The following is a 20,813-nucleotide window of genomic DNA, read 5'->3' as shown; positions in this document are numbered from 1 at the left end:
ACGTTTTCCTAGTAGTTCTTGTTTTTGCAAAACTAGCTTTACATATAATACACATAAATTATCAGAATTTCCACTTACATTGTTTTAAAAATATATATTTAACAAAACATTTCTAAATGTACAATATCTGGGTTTGTCAATCACTCAATTGGGTTTTAAGACCAAGCCCTGATAGTCACACAGATTTGTAGGAGAGGAGACTGAAGCCGGGTCTACACAAACATTTTGCTCATTGGTCTGGAAATTCCCTAGGATGGATCGTCCCTTGGCACATGATCTGAACCTAACCAGAGAGAGCCATGACAGCCACATCTCCAAATCAGAGGCACTGTGTAGACACAGCCTGAGTCAGAAGGATGGGGGAAAGAGGTCTTCCCCTTCCTGGACCACAATGGTGCATTTCAGCAAGTAGGGAAAGGCCAGCAGGACCCTGGGAAGATAAAGCCCTCAAGAGCCCTCTGGCCAGCCGGGGTGGGGACATGGGGGAGGCCAAGTATGCCACATTTCCCATCTGTTACACAAAATCAAACCAATGAAGAGCAACCAAAGGACACGAGGGAATGGACACAACCCTAGGTATAAAGAGACACCTAGATAAACTCCTTGGCCGGAACAGGCACTGTGCTCCAATTTCCGAAACACAGGGTGGAGCTGGAAGTCAGGCGCCCCTGAGCACGGGTGCATGTGAGCTGGGGCCTTCAGACTTCATAAATCTTGTCCTGCAGGTAGCTGAACAGGGAATCCAGGCCTTTGGAGGAGCTCCAGAGTTGTTTGAGCATGACGCATTCTTTCTCGTTCACGTCTTCAAGCACCGATTTCAGGAAGCTCCGGACGAGGCATTTGGACTCCTCTAACACCTGAAGGGAAAGGCACAAGCCTCATTAGCTGGGCACCGGGGGCTTTGTTCCAGAACTGTACTTGGTCTATGAGGCACCAGTCAACCTTCCAATGTTCAAAGGCAGAGGAAGCGGCCCCTTTAGCCTAGACTTCCTGGTTCCGTGTTTCCAGCGCAGCCCTGAATGCATTCCAGGTGTGTCAGATGTTGAGGTTCAGTCCCTACAATGACTCAGTGGAGCCCATGTTACCCCAGACCACAAGAGCCTTGTCTTTGACCGAAGGGTGACATAAACAAGGTGCCATTTTCTATAGGTATCAAAAAAAAGTTTGGGAAACACTGCTTTAACCTCCTCATGCGTCATTTCCATTGTCTGAAACAAATAGTAACACCTAACTCAAGGTTCACTGAAAACACAGAATGAGATAAGGAAATGAACTAATGGTTGTCACAGTATCCATCTGACCCACCCCAACAGCAATGCCCCTTACCCAGGCTTAGTAGTAAGAGCAGTAGTAACAGTGGTAGTAATCACTGTAGTAACAAGTAGTAATTGTAGCAATCCTCATCATAATAATCACAGTGATGAGTAATAATAATTGAAGCAATCATAGTAATTGTAATGAGTAATAATAGCAATAATCATTGTAATAGTAATTGTAATAACAAGAAATAATAATCATAGTAACAAATAATACTTGGCAGAATCATACCAATAATATTCATTGTAACAATAATCATAGTAATTACGGTAAGAATAATAATAGTAATAAGCAAAAATAATCATAGTAATAATGGTGGGAATCATCATAGTAGTCAGTAATAATAACTGCAGTAACCACAGCAATACTAATTGCAGCCATGAATAATAATAATCATAGCAATGAGAAATAATAATTGTAGCAATAGTAGTAATAATAATACCAAAGCCACTATGACCACCATTAACCAACAGTCTCTATGAGAAACACTTGTCCTGAATCCTTTTAGGTCCTCCTCATGACAACTCTGCAAGTGGGTGGTGTTCACCTCCCCATACTACGGGTGAAGAACCCAGAGCTCAAGGAGATAATGCAGCCCAGGGTGCCTGGCTGCTCGTGGTGGCTGCAGCTGGAGAACCAAGGTCCAGCTGATCCTCTGGCAGAGGCACGGCCGACATGAGGCCTTCTAGCATCCCTCCGCCGGCCTACCCCAGCCACTGCTGACAGCAAGTCTTAGGTTCCCACTCTCCCCCAAACACTTTCAAAGAGAAAAAAAGCAAGAAGAGTGCTTCCTGGCACTAGCAGGCCGGAAAGGGCTATGACTCTATTCCCCAGCTTGGGCGGGAGGCCATGGGGTGGTGGGAAAGGGCTGGAAGACCCAGATGGCTTCTTTCCTCCCAGGAATCTCTCCTAAGAACACCATCTCCCAGAGGCCGTGGGCTTCTGTTGGAGCAGATTCCTTTCTCAAGAAATCACCCCAAAGCTCCTGAATTCACACCTATGGATAGGAGTCCTTTCAACAGCTGGATTCACCTGAGCCCACTGCTCACAGAACAGAGAACACACTTCCCACTGTAGCTTCCAGGCCTGGCTTCCCGCTTCCTCCTCAGTCTTACTGTCTCTCACTGATCACGAACCGCTGCCTAAACGCCCTGTGGATTGCCCTGCTTAGAATTTCTACCTGCCTCTCTGTGAAGCTGACCCTTGGGAAATGAATCAACCCTGTTTGCCTGGAACTATGGGGTTTCCCGGGGTGCAGGATTTTCAATACCAAACCCAGGAGAATCTCAGGCAAAGTGAGACGAGTTCGTCACCCAAGTCCTTAGGACAATAAAAAATGAATCCATATAGAGAGCTTAGCAAAGCACATGGCCCAGATGAACGTTCACCAGCAACGGGGAGACCATCACACCCCATCATCATCGGTAGTTAAGCTTCCACAGAACAGGGCGTACATACAGTAGGTGCCCAGTCAACAGCTGAGGAGGCAAATCAGGAGAATCCGGACAGCTGGGTGTGGGTACAGGCAGAGAGGGAGAAGGAACAGAGGGTCAGGGGTCTGGCCCCTGAATCCATCCCAGCAGCTCCCTGTTTCTGAAGCACAGAGAGAATCCTGGGGGCCTTACTCTCCCAAAGTGCCTTTGTCAGCTCCAGAACTGGCCCCGTGGCTCCAGCAGTGGCATTTTCTCCACCTTTCCACAGGATGTTCCTCTACCGAGCTCAGAGTGACGGTGATGAGATAAAATTAACACTTAATGAAAAACTGGCGCCTCTGCGGAAGTGTGATTTATTTATCTATTTTTCAGTGTGTCTTCAGAGTCAAACGGTAATGTTTACCTGTGCAAACATGTAAACCAAGCACTGGGAGAAGAAACGAAATACAGGGCAGTGTGTGCTGCCCTCCCTGCTCATCTCTGGGCTCCTTTAATACGCTTTGTCCTTGCCTGCCTTTTAAAGCAGTGCACTCTACCCCAAGCGTAAGTGTCTCCGTGAGATTTATCTAACCAGAGATGACAGAGGCTATATAATAATGCTGACTGTCTCCCTCGGATTTAAGCTCTCAATACAGAGAGGAGGCATTTATCAAATTGCACAGGGCCTTTTGTTTACTCCCTGCATGATCTCTGGCAAGTCAATTAGTTCCTCACTGTCCTCATCTGTAAGATGGGTCTATTGCAAGGACAAGCACAGGGGAGATGCAGGAACTCACCACAGCGCTGCAGGATGCCATCTCCTTGACCCGCAACATGACCTCCTGGCTGAACGTGGTGGGCCAGAATACCTGGGACACCAGTCCTCTGCTGCATGCCTCCTGGGCAGTGAGCTTCCGCCCGCAGAACAGCATCTCATTAGCCTGAAAAAGCAAAGGCAGGGGAAGGCTGAGGGCCCAGAACTCCGCCATGTTTGTTAGTGAGTCCTGGGCTTGCCACAGGCAACCATCACTGCTCTCAAACGCATGACTCTTAGCCTGGGATCAGATAAGCTTTGGGAACTGCATGCAAACTTTTGCCTCTGTGTGCACTTTTCTGAGCAGAGGGTCCACAACTTTCATCACATTCTCAACAGGAGCCATGTATTTACTGTGGCTTTGTCTGCACAGTACCCCTCCCCACATCTGGTGGCAGACCCATGGGGTGGGCATGTGTTGCGGGCTGGGTACATTTCAGTGCTGATATCCTGGCCATGACAACAGGTCCAGGTATGAAGAGGTGATCCACCCTAGATAATAGAGATCTTCCATGAGGTTTCCAACTGCAGGGGAGAGGGAAGACTCTTTCTTCTTCTCTGGTTGTAGGCTAATGTCAGTGAGCCCAGGGGCCACTCAAGGCCACGTTCCTAGTCAGTGGACAGCTGGGTCCGCAAGGAAAGGAGAAATGGGGAGAGAGAGACAAAGAGAATCCTAACAGCGCTTGAATTCCTGGGCCCCATCTCCGTAGGGACGTTCCACTTTTTGGACTTTCCAATTAAGGGAACGACTAAGTTCGGGGGTTTTTTGTTTGTTTGTTTGTCTGTTTGTTTTTTAATTAAGCCAGTTAAAGTGTGTCCATCACTGGCAACCCAAAAGGTCCTGAATAATACCACAATACCAAGGCAGAGAGGCGCAGCTCTCCCAGTGGCCCAGGGCTGGGCATAGGCACTGTCTGGTCGTGAGGGGCAGAAAGCAGCTCTGCACTCTCGTGACCTGGGCTACCTCTGCACTCCACTCCATAAGGAATTTCCTTCTGTTTTAAAATCTGCAGCTGTCATACACAATCTGGAAGGAGCTACATAAACAAGGACCTAGGCATGGACAGAGTGCATTATAAGCAGCTGAAACTTACAGACAGGTGACTCTCACACTGATAATTAGGGTATAATGGTCACAGCATTGTGATAGGGTCCTTATCTCTTTGGATTACATGCGGTAGGCAACGCCTTCCCTGCCTGCTGTCCGCTTCCCACTGCTCTTCTCACCAGGCCGACATGCTAGCTACTCTTGGATCAGCGCTGAAGTGTCAAGCTCTCTCAGGCCTCCAGGTCTACGCATAAGTCCCACCTCCCCACCCTTTGTTCTGAGTGTCACTGATGGGTCATGATGATCTAGAACACAATCTTTCGTGCCGGAGTACAGAAATGCATTAGATCGGTAACAAGACTACAGCATGCATTTGATTAGTGATTTAAAGAAAAATGCATGTCTGTATACTTATTTAGAAATACCTTGGTCTCAGGAAGTAGGAATGAAACAAAGGAACTCAGTAGAAGGAGCCCAACAGGACTCAGGCAACAAGACGAACACATCTCTATCAGCAACATTCTTGGAGTTTCAGAAATGATTGAAATAAATGAGAGAGAAAGAGAGAGATAAGCCTGTACAATTTTAACATTTTTTGTAACCACAAAAGATGGGGAGGAACTGGAGCGGACTGGGAGGGGTCTGGGCAGAGCACAGTCGCCGAGATCAAAAGGGAAATCATTTGCTTCCTGAGCTCCATGCCCACCTGAGTGTACGGCCAAAAGTTCTGGGTCCAAATGGCCTTATCTGTCCCACCTGCTGCAGAGAGGAGGGGGTGCTGACAATGACCTCAGCAGCTCTTTGTTGCTCTTCTTGTTTCATGAGACCATCAAAGGGCAGTGAGCCCACAAAGAAGGGAGAGAATGGGGGTACCTGTCCCTCCAGATTCACAAAGGAGGACCCCTCTGGAAGCCTCCTTTAACTCTCCCCTCGCCCCAGTCCCACGCAGGGCTGGGTTTCATTCTTTGGTGCTCTTGACCCTCCATATGCCTGTGGCCATCAGAACCTTCTCGAAGCACAGCAGTGGGTCTGCTCTTGCAGCATTCCACAGGGGCAATGCAGGAAGAGCCCAGACTGCAGCAGACATCCTTGCTCTGCCCTTTGTTTTGTGCTATGGTCCTGCACAACCTCTTTGCCTTTTGGGTCTCAGCAGTAGGTGTTAAATATCACCTCCAGACCACAGCGAGGACCCTTTAAGATACCAAAAGTGGGTGCAAACACTGTGCCAGCCACACATTTGTGCCCAAAGAGGGGACTGTTGAGGATCGAGCCCGCATGTCATTCATCTTTGTTAGGTGACAACTGCTGCCCATGGAGAGCTCAGTGGGGTTCGCTGGCTGAAAGAAGGAGCAACACCTACTAGCATGTCACCTTAACTCTCTGGGCCTTGGTTTCTTCATCTGCAAGATGGAGGATAATAAGACCTGGCTTTGCAGATGTCTAGAAGAGCAAAGAATATCATCGTGTGTGAAAGCACCTTACACAGTGTCTGGCATATAGTAGGTGTTCAACGCAGGCTTGAAGACCTCGCTAAGATAACCCACTCAGTCCTTTGTAATCAGAGTGCCCATGAGGTTTTGGTGTAAAACACAAAACAGAAAACACATTTTTCAGAATGGAAAGTATTAAAGAGACAACAGATATTATCAAAAACTAGCAGCCATTCCTGTGCAAACACTCAGTAGCAGCAATTCTTTAGTGAGTGTCTAAGTCCGAGGTAAACCTCCTATATAAAGGGTTCTGCCCCAAGGACCTCAGTCTGGGGCAGGGGAGACAGAAAGAGTATCCCAGAAATCCAGAGTACAGAGAGGGCACTGAAATCAGTCTGCTGGGGATAGGAGAGAAGATGGAGCCCGAGCTGAGCGTACAAGGCCTCGGGAGTTACCAGGACAAAGGGAGGGCTAGAGAAGGAAGCGTTCCTGGCCTTGAGGACAGAACTGAGCAGGGTTCAGAGGTGAGAAGTGGCAGTGTGCCCAGGGAACCACAAACATTTTAGAGTTGCTGGCATATGAATGTTGAGGCAAGAAATCAAACAGAAAAAGTAGCAAAAAGATCTGGGTCATGAAAGACGTCGAGCTATGCTGAGGAGCTCAAACTCAGTCCAGGTGACCCAACAAAGGCTTTGTAAGGAGCTACGGGGGTGTCAAGGAAACTTCAGGCCATGTGGTGCTTGAGAATTCAAGAAACAAGAGGGTGAAGGAAGGAGTTTCCAGCAGCATCCATCCCACTAGAGCAGGATGACAACACAGGGCTGACAACAGGCCACTGGATTTAACACACAGGGGCTCATGGTGTCCCCTGCAACACACAATGGCAGGGTTTTTCTTTAAAACTAGGTGAGACCACCTACACTCACAAATGTGGGTGCTCAGACTTCAGAACCCAAAGCCCCTGGTTTGGAGGAGTGAAAGGTACAAGTCTGCCCACCCCAACGCCCCCTCTCACAGGCGCAGCTCAGTTGAGACTACACCCCTTTGTCCTCCACAATACTTTCCTGTTCAAACAAACACAGCCACTGTCCTGAGCCCTTGGGGCAGGTGCAGACAAGAACTTCAGGATGCCTCACTTTGCCCCGAAGGCAAACTCTTATGAAAACATGCAAGGACTTCGGAAAAGAACTTGGAACAAGGAGATGGAAATCAGCGACCAACCACCTCCAGCGAGAAGCAGGTTAACGGGCAGGAAAGTTGAGATTTCAACAACAGAAAAAACAAATCCAAGTAGCGCAAAATCCTTAGGAAAGCTAAAGTCATGACAGGTTCCAGACCTTTCCACACCAGGGGTCACTGAGAATAGAATGGCATCTTCCACACCCCGAAAGGAAACCGAGGCTCACTGGAGAAGCCGCAGGGGGCCATATCTCCTCCCATGAATTTGGATTCGGATCCACCTTGAGCTACTCCTTGGCAGGCGCAAGGCACAGAGCAAGGCCTCTTTTCATACCAGAAGTCTTCGTGGCCACTGCTGACACTGTCCCTCCAGTGCCCTCTCTGAAGACAGAACTTAAGGCTCCATCCCCGCCATCCTTGCCAGGCACAGGCCACACCAACCACCTTTCATCCAAGGCCTTCCAGCCTCACTCCCTACTCAGTCTCCTCTGCCTGGAACACTCAAGGCCATGTTAAAATGTCACCTCCCCAGAGGGGCCCTACCTGTACAAGGTGGGACCACTACTTAAGACGTGGAGTTGGGGAACAGGAGACCCAGGAGCAGGGCTCATCCCTCTTGTCCACCCCTGAGTCCCTGGTAGGAGGGGTAGAGCCTGGCACCTTGCAGATTCTCAGGAAGTATTTGACGGGAGGGTGTGGAGAAGCTGGCTGATAGGTGGGGAGGAGGGGACTCCCCGAGAACCTTCTGAGATCCCAGCTCAGACCTGTGCTTAGGAGATGAGGATTAACCCACTAGAGTGGAGTTGAGAGTTTGTGGCTAATATCAGCAGAGGCTGATCTGAGGGCCCATGAGCCATCAGAGGAAGCCAGACAAAGCATAACACCACCTCATACAACCACTTGGACACTTTCTGAACTGCGCCCTGGTCCTGGCGGTGCTAATCTCAGACTCACTCCTCAGATGCAGGTTCTACTTTATAACATGCTGGGTGAAGAGCACAGGCTGTGAAATCAGACAGCTGGTGTTCAAATCCCACAACCGCCACTACCACGGTGTGACTGCAGACAACTCACTTAACCTCCCTGAGCCTGAGTTTCCACATCTGCCAGACAGGGATGACAACTGTCCCACCTCACAGGGCTGTGGTGAGGATGGACTGAGTTAATGACATTCCAGCACTGGCACACAGGGAGTGCTTTCCAAGTACCAGCTGTTTTATGACTCCCCCGCCAGACCTGCTGTTGGTGCAGAGTCTAACCGCAGCCTACAGTGGACCCCCCACCTCCATGGAACCCGCTCTGCCTGATGACCACCTGGAGACATGGCAAGTTCCTTGTTGTGTCTGAGTTTAACTTTCCATCTGTAGGATGGGAATCAATGGTTTCCACATGGGTGGAGCCTGCTTTGTGATCACCAGGTCCTTTCCTTCTTATTCCTGGACATGCAGCTTGATAAAATTTCCCAGCCTCCACAACACAACTGAGTTGTGGCCAATGACACGTGAGTGGAGTGAAGACGCCCCGCCAGGGACCTCCCAGGTGATCCTCCAGGCTCTCTCTTCCCATTCATTGTCTGGAAGCAAGGGAGATCTCCTAGATAGAAGACACCTGGATCCCTCATCAGTGCAGACAGCTGCTCACCAAACACACCCACGCCGGACTACAGCCAGAGATAGAAATTTTGCTGTTTGGGCCACTGAGACCGTGGGTTGTTACAGCACATGGCTATCCTAATACACGGTCTTACCAGGCTGTTGTGAGGAGTGAGACAACGTGTGCAAAGCACCTGCATAAGTGCCTGGCACAGAGAACGTACTCAATAAACAGGCACCTCTGCCATCTTCTCAGGATCGGCCACTCCAGCTGGCACTGACTGCGTGGAGGAGCCGAGATCCGCCCAGCCTCAGTCCTGGCTCCTCTGGAGAGGCTGAGGAAGCTCAAACAGATGCCTCAGGCTGACAGTACCCCTGGATTTTGATCCACGCAAAGAGCTATATCCTAAACCCAGGACAGAGGAAATGTCTGCCGGGACCCAAATCCACACAGACAGGGAGGCCATGGGAGAAACAGGCTTACCAGTGCGACCCCCAGGATCTGAGGGAAGGTGTACGAGGAGCAGCCAGCAGGCGTGAGGCGGATGGTGGCGTAAGGCGTCTGAAACCAGGCCTTCTCACTGGCCCACACGATGTCGCAGAGGGGCAGGATGGAAGCACCCAGGCCCAGGGCAGGCCCGTTGATGGCCACCACAATGGGTTTCTTAAACTGGATGAAGGCCTTCACGAAGTCCCTAGGGGAGAGAGCAGAGCGTCTTTAACAGGCGGCCCCACTCGCTGAGCCCCACTGGCCACCCCTGACTCTCCCGGTGCTGTGACCCTCAGTTCATCAGAAGTGAGCAGATACCAGACAAGGCCCTCACACACCTGGACATGGAGCCACGGGGCTGCCAGACTGTAGAGGAATACTGACGGGGTGGCGACACGTACCGGTTTGCCCAGATCATCCAAGTTCATGCTCCTTCCCCCAGCACTGCACCCAGTTACCCTCTCCTTCCATTCTCAAAAGCCATGATGTGGACAGTGAATTATACGGATACCCTAGGTACTGACAGAATTGTATATATCCTAAGGAGGACAACCTGAATGTGAAGGCCCAGAACCAGAAACGGAAACAGAACAAAAGGAGGGCTACAGAGAGGTTTATTTCAACTCAACAAGACAATGAATGTTATGACTTCACTGGCCGAAGGTGGAAAGGGGTGGCTTTGGGAGGCATGGATTCCTTGTTCTTGGAGGTACTCCAGTTTTGGCTCAGTGATCACTTTGGGGATGTTGTAGGGGGGATTCAAGCTTCAAATGGTAGGCACAGGTTGAGATTGATGACACTGAAGATTTATTTCAATCCTAGGATGGTATGAATCTGAATTACCTACAGGGATGCCAGGGTATCTGTGTAGGCTGGCTTTGACTAAAACTGGGGAAGGATATCAGGCTGCCATGTAGGCAAGAGGCTTCTGGTACCATGGCTACAGGACTGGGCAGTATCTCTTCTCCCCGCCCTTCTGCACTGAGCAAGTTAAACTATTAAGCAGAACCACCAGTGATAATCTCAACTTGCTTTGCCTTAGAATGCTATTTTCCTTTCCCCTAGTTGCTATACAAGATATGTAAATTTTTAATATTCATCTGGACATGGGAGGAAAGATCCAAAGTGTCTAGTAAAGTCTGCATCTTTCATTATCCTCAGATGGAAGATGGGAAACTACCACAAACTCACAAGAATAAAATCCAAACGCCTATCGCCTTGGTCTGCCTGGGCTTACCTCTCCAGGCTGCCCTCATGCCACTCTCAGCCCTAACCACTATGCATGAGCCACACTGGCCTCTGAGAGTTCTTACAAAACACCATTATCATGATTTGGAATTGCTCCAACTAATTGTTTGTTTGCTTGATTGTTTTCGAATTCATCTTCCCCTTTAGCTCCTTCAGGACACCTACAGGTCTGCCGGGGGCACCACTTGGTGTCCATCAGTCCTGGAATTAGTGCTCAGTAAATACCTGTTGAATAAATACTCGAGTCTCCCAGAACAAGAGCAAAAACTGCAGAGGTGTGTCAATGACGGACAAACTCTTCACCAAACCTGTCTTCCCTTCCCTCTGCTTCCTGGGTCTACTAGAATTTCCAGCCTCCCTTGCACTTGGCTGTGGCCAAGTCACCATGTGCTGGCCAACGTGACGTGGGTAGGCACCACACGCAGCACTTCCAGTCCCACAGACCTCCCACTGTGCAGTCCTCCAAGCGCATTCATCATGATGGAGAAGACAGTCTTGAAAGACACCTGTAGAGCCACAAGATGGAAGGAGTCTGGGGTCCTGAGTTATCACCCGGAGGACAGCTGTGGGCTGATCGGTAACATCTGTTTTACATTTACAAATGCAAGAAGTAAATTTCTATCATGCTATGGGTCAAATGTGTCCCCCCAAAAGTTCACGTGTTAGAAACTTGATCCCCACCATAACAGTGTTAAGAAAGTAGTAAATCTGATTATATTTGAAAGGTGGGACCTTCGAGAGGCAACTGGATCTCGAGGACTGTGCCCCATGAGTGGATTGATCCACTCGTGGAGCAAGGGGTAGATGGTTTAATGTTGTCATGGGTGTGGTTCCAATGGCTTTATATGGAGAGCAAGTAAGGTTAGCTCTCTTGCTCATGGTATTGTCTCACCATGTGATACCCTGTGTCACCACAGAACCCTGAAGAGAGTTCCCACCCAGAAGCGGACCCTCACCAGAGGCACCCCCTGGACCATGGACTTCCCAGTCTCCAAAACTGTAAGAAATAAATTTCATTTCTTTACAAATTACCTAGTTTCAGATATTCTGTCATAAGCAACAGAAACAGACAAATACATATCACAATTGAGCCATTATACATATTGGGGGTTTATTTGTAACAGGAGCTAATACTTAACTAATACAAGTGTCAAGCTGATTTATCCCTTCCCAACTGATACTGTTTCTCCCCCTAACTACTATCAAAATATATGGGTATCTAGGTGATACGTTAGGATCAGATTCAACATATCATGATACTCTGCTGGGGTAGGGGGTATCTTGTGATCTATGTCAGTCGTCATAAAAGTGTGCACCTTTGACCCAGGCTAGGGGCATCAAATTGCCTGAGATGTCAAAGCTGTTTCAGTCACTGCTGCCCCCACCACAGCTGACCCCAAAATGACACTGCTTCAGAGAGGGAGTCCTGACACCACGACTCTGCAATGCCTGGTCTCCTCATAGCCCATTTCCTGGCTTCACTGCCCAACCTCATGGTTAGGTTTTAGGTTAGGTCACTGGCTTTTGACAGTGCTTTTTACCAAATGCAATTTGGAATCTGCAGGGGATATGGGGCTTCTTTGTAGGATCCATGGAATCCCTGGGTTTGGGTGATTTTCATCAGACATCCCATTCCTGAGGGCTCTCATACAATTTCAGAATCTTGGGTCTCAGAGTTGGAAGGACATTAAGACTCATCAAGCCAAATCTTCCACTAGGTGCGGAATTCCCTCCCTAACATCCTGAGGATGCATTATCCCACCTTGTTGAACATTTTCAGTAAGAGCGGGGCTATGCCTATCAAGACACTTCCCTGCTGTGGACCTCGTGTGGGTCTCTCTGATATTCCCATGACCTCGGCCATGTCATCCACATGACAGCCCTTCAGGAATCAACTGCAGCTCTCATGACCTTCCAGAACCTTTCACTCTGTGGTTTCCAACCTGAGCTCTGTGCAAAAGCATCAGGGACCTCTGGGGAGGGTGAAGGGGACCAAGCAGGCAGAGATACAGGATGCCCCCAACCCTCCTGTTTCATTCCAACCTGCCTCTCATTTCATTTCCTTAGTATAAAACTGTGATGCGGAGACCACCTCCCATCCTTTTTCTTCATCTCAGGCGGTAGATCTCTGTCACAAGGGCCTGGTGGATGCAGGAGCCAAACAACAAACAGGATATTGAATTACAGACCCACGGCTCAGATATCTGATCTTGACTGCAAGGCGGCAGGGCTGCGCAGAAGCTGGCCATCTTGCCTGGCCCCACAGCCTCCCCTGCTCAACCCGAGCCTGGGGGCTTCTGCCTGACCAGGCTGCTGGGCTGTTCTGGTGAGGCAGAAGGAGCAGGAGCTTCAGAGTCTGAAAGGCTCAAGGTCAAGTGTCAACTCTTTCCTGACTAGTACTGAAACCTTGGGCAAGCCACCCGGTCACTGGAGCCTCATTTTCTCCCTCTGTAAAATGGAAACATCAATGACATCTCCCCACAGGGTTGAATGAGAGTGAAATGAGGCACTAGCACAGTGCCCTGCACAAAGACAGCAAGAAACCCCTGCTGCTGTTATCATGGATAGTGCATCTGCTGGCGGGGGCAGTGGACCTGGCTTTCATTCGATTCTCAGAGTGGTCTGTGAGCCATTCTCCCAGCCTAAAGGAGACTCAGAAGCAAAATTCTGCTCACAGGGATGTCTGTATTTCACCTGGAACAATTGGTGTTTCTTTTGTGACTCAGTTACCCATTCCCTTTAATCAGAGCCATGGAGGGCAGCCCTCCTACTACCAAAGCTCAGAGCCAAGTCAGCCAGTGCCTCCCAGGTACTTGGCCCCCACAGGGGTCTCTAGGATCCCACTTCATAGACTCAGCTTAGCTGGAACTCATGGCCAGAAGTAGCAGCTGTGGCAACAACAGCAATAATAATTCTTTACAACCTATTCTAAGTGCTTGTCATGTTCCAGGAATAGCCCAGGTATTTCACATGGAGTATCTTATTACTCTTCATCCTAGCAACCTACCAGTGAGGCCAGACCATCACTGCAACTGTTCCCATTTTCCAGATGAGCTAATAGGCTTAGAGAGGTCAGTGATATGCCCAAAGCTGCACCACTAGTGAGCACAGAAGATGGTCTGAGCTCAGGCAGCTGCTGTCCCACGTTGCCTTACTCAGTACTGTGCTGCAACCAGCCATCACGTCACCTGTTCAGGTGAGGACAGCTTCTCTTGCAGGAAGCGTCCTGCCAATGGATAGAGGCTTCTGCTGAATGAATCATCTGAGCTCTTCCCACATCCACTAGTGCATTCATCAAACACTTGCAGAGTGAACATGATGCCCCAGTCATGTGTGTGCAGGATTTCTTTAGGCGAGGAAAAGGAGCATGGCTCAGGGAGTGCCGGGCCATGTGGCATGCCTGGTTCCTGGGGTCAGTCAGCCCTGCCAAGAGCATGTCCTAAGAGAACTGCAAGGGATGCCAGAGGTTACATGGAGATGGGGGCAGTTCTATGTGCAAAAGATGCTCCAGCCCTAAAAAACCCTGAGCAAAGTTCTTCCACAGGAGACTTCTCAGCCCATGAATAGGTTAAACTCTTGGAAAACCTGCAGGAGCGGGGACAGAACTTGCAGCATGAACCAAACTCCTTTCAGTGACAGTGCCCTTCTCTCAGGGTGCTTCTCTGGAAATCCTCAAACGTTCTCTGCAAAACACGTGATGCCCCCAACTGTAGAGCAGGTTCTCCAAGGGAGCAACCCAGAGTTGGTAAGCTGGAGACTCCCTACAGGAGTGCAGCTGATGGATGAGCCAAGGCTCTTTCTGACCCCATGGACATGCTTCTCTGCACGCTGTCCTGCCCGCACCTCCCTCCAGCCCCCCGGATGCTCTTGCCCCTCCTTGTGCCTCTATCAGCTCCTTCACACTCTTCTCCTGAAAACCACCTTTTCTACCTGGCGTGAAAACACTTTCACGGCTCTCAGTCAGCAGTGCGGAAGCCTCTAGGGAGCCCTGGGCAGGCTGCTCACCCTGGCTGCTCTTCAGAATCACTGGGGAACCTTAAAACAAAAGATGCCCTGGCCCTACCCCAGCCTGGTTAACTCAGAATCTCCTGGGGGTGCTTCCAGGCATCTGGATTTGGAAATGCTCCCTGTGCCTCTCTGTGCTGTTGGAGCTGAGAACCAGTGGTCCAGGGGACATACCCTCTCCCATTCCTGTGGCCCTGCAAGCTCGTAAGCTAGCAATTTCTGCTCCCTCTGAAGCATCGGGAAGAATTCCCTTGGCTGTCCTGTTTTGCCCTCTGATCTGCCACTGAGATGGCACATGTCTGAATTCCACTGGCCATGTTTCTCCAAGGTTGGGTTGAAGCATTCAGCATCTCCTCGCATTTGGAACTTCTAAGTCGGAAGCCAGTTTGGGACACAGGCCCTGGCCATGTTCTCCACACCAGCTTCCTATGGCTTTTCATCCCCATCTGCCTCTGCCAGCTCCTTCTCCATTGATTTGGTTCTCAAGAGTGTGGAGAGGCATGGCTATCACCCTCACGGCCCCCACAGGTAGAGGCTACGGGGGACAGGAGAAGAGGTTCTGCCCCTCAGCTTAGATAGATCTAAGATACCTCATACAGGTACAGGGAGAGGCCAGGGAGACGCTGCTCTCACTAGAGACACTGGCGGTGAAAAGCTGCAGGAACGAGGTAGATGGGGGCTCTGGGGAAGGCCACCACAAGTCAGGAGCCCTTGGGTACCCTCTTTCTGTCCAGGTTCCATCCCTGCAGTGACCTAGCTGCAAATCCTCATCTCTGCATGTGCTGGCAACCCGACCCCCACGCTGGGCAGGTCTTACTGCTGCCAACCCAACACTAACTGAGGAGTCATGCCTTCCCTGCAGCTGTTAGAGATCATCTGTTAACAGATCCCACCCAGCAGATACAGACAGCAGACCCTGGAAGGGACAGACCTGCAGGATGCTGGAATAGGCCATGATGGGCTTTCTGAGGTGCTAATAATTTCCTTCAGGACTGTATGAGTTTCCTAGGGCTGCTGGAATGATTACTGCAAACTTGGTGGCTTAAAACAACAGAAAGGTACTCTCCTTTAGTTCTGGAGACCAGAAGTCCAAAATCAAGGTGTCAGCAGGGCTGGTTCCTTCTGGAGGTTCTGAGGGAGAATCTGCTCCAGGCCTTTCTCCCAGCTTCTGGGAGCTGCTGGCAATACTTGGCTTGTAGCTGAGTCACTTTGATCTCTGCCTGTACTGTCACACCACCTTCTCCTCTGTCTGTGTCTCCTCTTCTCTCATAAAGGCAGGTCACCTTGGATTTGGGGCCCACTCTAATCCAGGATGATCTCAACTCAGGATTCTGAACTTCATTACATCTGCAAAGACCCTTTTTCCATATAAGGAGGTCACATTCACAAGTTCCAGGGATTAGGACATGGACAAATCTTTTGGGGGCAACAATTCAACCCAGTACAAGGGGTTTGCATCCTAATGAGCTGTGTGTGCATGGAGTGGAAACTGGGGGCTACGTCAAACAGGTTTCCCTGGGCTTCTGGAAATACAGCTAATGTCCCCACTGGAATTCATAAGCCAGATGAAGACTATGATCAAGGCTTTCCATGGGTCACAGAAATGGGCATTCAGTTCTCTGAGGGGGTTCTGGTGGCCCCACAAAGGATGAGGGAGGCCCACTGGGTGTGATCCTGCTGCTCCCCTCGACACGTGAAAGGGTAGTAGTAAGAAGACACAGTTGAAACCAAGCAAAGAACAAACTGCATGTACACAGCCAGGGCTGGGCTGCAAGCAGAAGCCTGGGTACAGCATGAAACCATGACGCCTTTTCAAACGACAGTGTTCAAGCTTTTTGGGCAAAAATTCAGCAACAGGAAGCACCCAGGTGCTGTGGAGCAGAGATTCCAATGGGGGCCTCCCCCTGAAGAGGGACTCAGAATTCCTCACACGACAGCATCATAGCATCACCCCTCAGAAACGCAGCATCCCCTCAAAGTCCCTCCGTGTGAGCCACATGGTAATCAGCCTCTGTGTCATGCTGCCACAGAGCAGTGACATTGGAGGCCCTGGCAAATCTCCCACATGTGCCCTGAGGCTCCATGACACCACACGGAATGTGTTCCTTCTCATGAGACCAGGGGCCATGACTGAACTGTGCCTGTTGTCTGTTTCCTAAGCAAGGAGCGAGAGCAAGCACGTGTGCCCCTCCCAGAGTGGACGTTGAGTGACAGCTGTAAACCAGCTAAACAACCCCGGCTAGAAATCACGCTCACTTGCTTTTGATATATCTATAAAGAATGGGGAAATAACTACTCTCCAGTGGTTGAAAAGGGGTACTGGTTGTTGGGACTGGATGTTACTCCCAGGTTCCCAACTTTTGCCCCAATGGCAATAGAAGAGGGGACAATACGCCCCACCCCATTGGGTCTGCAAGTGCACAGCTGCTCAGATAACCCCTTCCTCATCCTCCCCATTACTGAACCATGTCAGCTCCGGGGCACAGATACATCCAGACAACCAAAGAATCCCACCACCGGGCAGAGGGCAAGAGTAGTGTGGACAATACCTGGGCATTACCAGACACAGGCCTTAATAGGAAATAAAATCTCTTTTTGACCAGAAGAATGACAGTGAGCTCCAACCTGGAGAGCAAAGCATCCCAAATTTTGGCAGGCCTAGGGTTACAAATAACATACAGGATGCCCAATTAAAATTTGAATTTCAGATAAACAACCAATAAGTGTTTAATATAAGTATGCCCCAAATATTGCATAGGCTATACTTATACTAAAAATAAAATTCTTTGTCATTTGAAATTCAAATTTAACTGAGCAGCCTGTATTTTTACTTGCTAAATTTGGGAATCCTAGGCAAGACCTGTATTAATCCATTTTTCTTATTTATAACACAATACCTGAAACTGGGTAATTTATAAAGAAATAAAATTGATTTCCTACAGTTTTGAAGGCTGGAAAGTCCAAAGTCCAGGGGACATATCTGGTGAGGGCCTTCTTCTGGGTGGGAACTCTACAGGGCTCTGAGGCAACCAGAGTATCAAATGGCAAGAGAATGGCATGAGCAAGACAGCTAACTTTCTCATTTGCTCTCCTTATAAGGACAGCAGTTCCATGCCCATGACAACCCATTAAACTATCAACCCAGTGCTACATGAGTGGGTCAATCCATTCACGAGGGCACAGTCCTCATGACCCAATCACTTCCTAAAGGCCCCACCTTCCACCACCAAATTGGGGGTTAAGTTCCAAAAGGAGCCTGGAGGGACATTCAAGCCACAGCAGGACCCCATAGTGTCTGAACAGTGTCTCACCTGATGGCTTCTGCAATCCGAGTACTCTCCTTTCGCCGGTCACTGGACAACCGGCCAATTAGGTAGGAATAATCCAGGCCACTGCAGAACACACTCCCCACGGCACTGAGGAGCAGCAGTTTACTGTCATCTGTGGCTGCATTGCAGAGTGCTCGCCGGACTTCCTTCATGATCTGCAGGCAGAGATGAATTTGCAGTGATGTTATGTGTCTATCCTGTAAACCTGGGGCTTTCAGACTGCAAGCCAGCCAGAGACCTCACCCCCTGAGGGTAGAGGCCAGCAAATCTGCTTCTGCCTGTGCAGGGAGTCTCCCCTGAATACAAGCACAGACCAAAAAAAAAAAAAAAGAAAAGAAAAGAAACACTTATCTAAACCAAAGATTTCCAGGGTCTTCCCCAAAGCAAGCAAACAAGTGCTAGTAAGGAAATAGTGTGGACCCTGGCTTCAGATCTGGAAGCCTGGATTGGAGTCATGAAATCCCTGGTCAATCTCTGCAAATCTTCTGGCATTTGCTTGTTGATCCCTTTACAAGGTGTGGACAAACAGTCCTGTGCACAACCTAGGCATTTCTAGATGGCTCAGTTTAACTCTACTCTTGTTCATCCTTAATTCAGCTAGGACCCTTGCATGGCTCGCAGGAGGCACATGGTAAGTGGACTCTGGCATCAGACCCAGACCTGGGTGCAAAGTCCTACTGGAATTAGAAACCCTAATCCAAATTCTGGCTCTCCAACTCACTAGCCATGAGACTTGAGACATGCTGGTTATACTTAATTTCCTCATCTATAGGTAAGGGATAATAGTGCCCATTTGCAAGAGCTATAGTAAAGAATAAATAAAAGGAAAGAATATTCTACGGTTGCCTGCAGGATCACATTCCAGGCAGGTATGGTGAATTCTGGATCAAGAGCATTTTGTTCCTCCTCTTCTTGCCCCTACAGGTGACATCTGACAAGGAGGAACTGTGTTGGCCAGCCTGCCATCATGGGGAGAGATCCTCTTACTTCCTGTATGAATGCCCTGTATATTGTTAGGGCTCTGGGGTCTTGTCTTGAGAGGGGAGCAGTATTGGGGGACAGATACAGGTGTTCCAGTTGAGCAGTAGGAGTAACGAGTGCTGCCTTAGCAGTGAATATGTATTGCAGGCCAGGTGCCCTGCCAGGTGGGTCACAGGCTCCCAGCAACACACAGGTGGGCACTATTCTTACTCCCATCCACAGACCATGGAACAGAGGCCTAGAGTGGTTAAGACACCAGTCTAAGGCCATGCAGTTGGTAAGTGTTGCAGGTGGATTCAAACTCCAGTCACAACAATACCCAGTCTATACACTTGGCTACTGCAGATCCCCACTGTCCAGCTATGGCCTCCCATGCATGGAAAAGGACGTAAGTCAGCTCCAGAGCAAGGGACACACACAAGCAGGGACAGACAGTGCAGGGGCAGCTAGGAGGGCCCAGTGCCCCCAGTCACAACCCCTCAGTCTTCTGAACGTCTTCCATGTCTACCTAATTGTCTTTGTACATGCTCTTCTCCCACCTTCAAGGGGTTAGCCTGTCTCCTTGACTCATGAACCCCCCCATCCAAAAACAGACCCCCTCATGCTCCCTTCCTCACTACCCCATTGGTTTCCTTCATTTATACATTCACCTGTTATATCTGCTTGTCTGCTCCCTGCCTTTTACTTGTTTGCCTCTGCTTGACTGTGATTTAATAATGACGTTTAGGAATGACATCTTATTCCCCACCATGTTCTCGGAGTCTTGCACAGTGCCTGGTATACAATGAGCACTCAACAACTGCTTGTTTAATGACACAGTAATTCCCTCATAGCCCTTTCCCCCAACCTCAGAAGAAAATTGGCCAGGCTGCTTTCTCACGTACCTGGAAGATTTTACGGGGCCATCTCGAAAGGCGCCTGTGAAAACCATTTAGGAGACTTAAAAGTTTGCACACGATGAAGGCTAGTTGTTTTGATGCCCTTCAAAATCATGCAGTAAGTAGGGCCATCCGTCTCCTACATCACACAGGAGTCATTTTTGGACCAGCCTGACCGTGACAGAGCACTCGCCTATGAGTGTGTTGACCCCAACCCCTCTGGGAGGTGAGTATTATTATTACACCATTTTACAAAGGGGGAAACTGAGGCCTAGAGAGAAAGGTGACTTTCTCAAGGCAATGCAATCAGTAAATGGCAAAGCCAGGGCTAACAGATTGGCTGGCTCACAGTTTCCCCCTGAGATGGTTCAGTGTGTTGTTTATGGGAGTTACTTGGGGTCCACATGGGGTACACCTGGGCCTCTGGGGCTGCAGCTGAGCATGAGCCCCACTTCCATCCCTCACTGCTTGGGGTGATAATGGGGGAATCCTTAGCCTCTCCTGATCTCCCTGTCTATAAAATTCAGAGCAACCTCACAGATTAAGCTGACCCACAAACAAGATGTATGTAAAGTTCTAGGCCCAGTGCCTGGCACAAAGCCCCACGAGATGTCACCTTTTATAGACTGACCCTACAGAACATTTGCTATGTATCAGGCTCCGCCCTAAGAGCCTTCAAACCTCACTGCTCGAGGGGTGGCCATTAGACCAGCAACTCACTCTGCCTGGGAGCTGGCTAGAAATGCAGCGTCTTGGCCCATCCCAGACCTGCAGAAGGAGATTCTTCATTTTCCCAAGACCTCCAGGTGGTTGACTGGCATGTCATGGTTTGAGAAGTGCTGCTTTAAAATATGAACTTGTTTAGCCTCATGAGGGAGTCACTTTTGTTCAAGCCGCATTTTACTAATGTGGAAATTCAAGCACTGTGAGTTTGACAGGTTTGCAGGAAAATGGTGGAGCTGGACCTGGACTCAGGAAGTTGGGCTCTGGGGTCCTCGTCCTTATCCACAGGCTGGGCTGCCTCTAGAAGTGTCATGGGCCTTTCATCTAAAGCCTTCCATGTGACAGCCATCTGGCTATGCAGCAGCAA

At 49.5% G+C, this 20,813-nt stretch overlaps 1 protein-coding gene across 1 annotated transcript in view; it reads right to left on the bottom strand.

The window, feature by feature from the left end:
• Positions 1-210: 210 nt before the first annotated feature.
• CDYL2 (chromodomain Y like 2) overlaps positions 211-20,813 on the bottom strand; it is a 193,829-nt gene continuing 173,226 nt past the window's right edge. Inside the window, exons 4-7 of the mRNA XM_063112080.1 lie at positions 17,847-18,019; positions 9,277-9,487; positions 3,527-3,670; positions 211-857 (exon numbers count right to left, since the gene is read on the bottom strand). Coding sequence (XP_062968150.1) covers positions 699-857; positions 3,527-3,670; positions 9,277-9,487; positions 17,847-18,019 — 687 coding nt within the window. The 3' untranslated portion in view covers positions 211-698. The remainder of the gene's footprint in view (positions 858-3,526; positions 3,671-9,276; positions 9,488-17,846; positions 18,020-20,813) is intronic.

The sequence above is a fragment of the Cynocephalus volans genome, chromosome 10, assembly GCF_027409185.1.
Source record: "Cynocephalus volans isolate mCynVol1 chromosome 10, mCynVol1.pri, whole genome shotgun sequence".
In the NCBI taxonomy this organism is placed as follows: Eukaryota; Metazoa; Chordata; class Mammalia; order Dermoptera; family Cynocephalidae; genus Cynocephalus; species Cynocephalus volans.
Note: the sequence above shows the minus strand (reverse complement) of the source record. Positions and strands in the feature narration are given on the sequence as shown.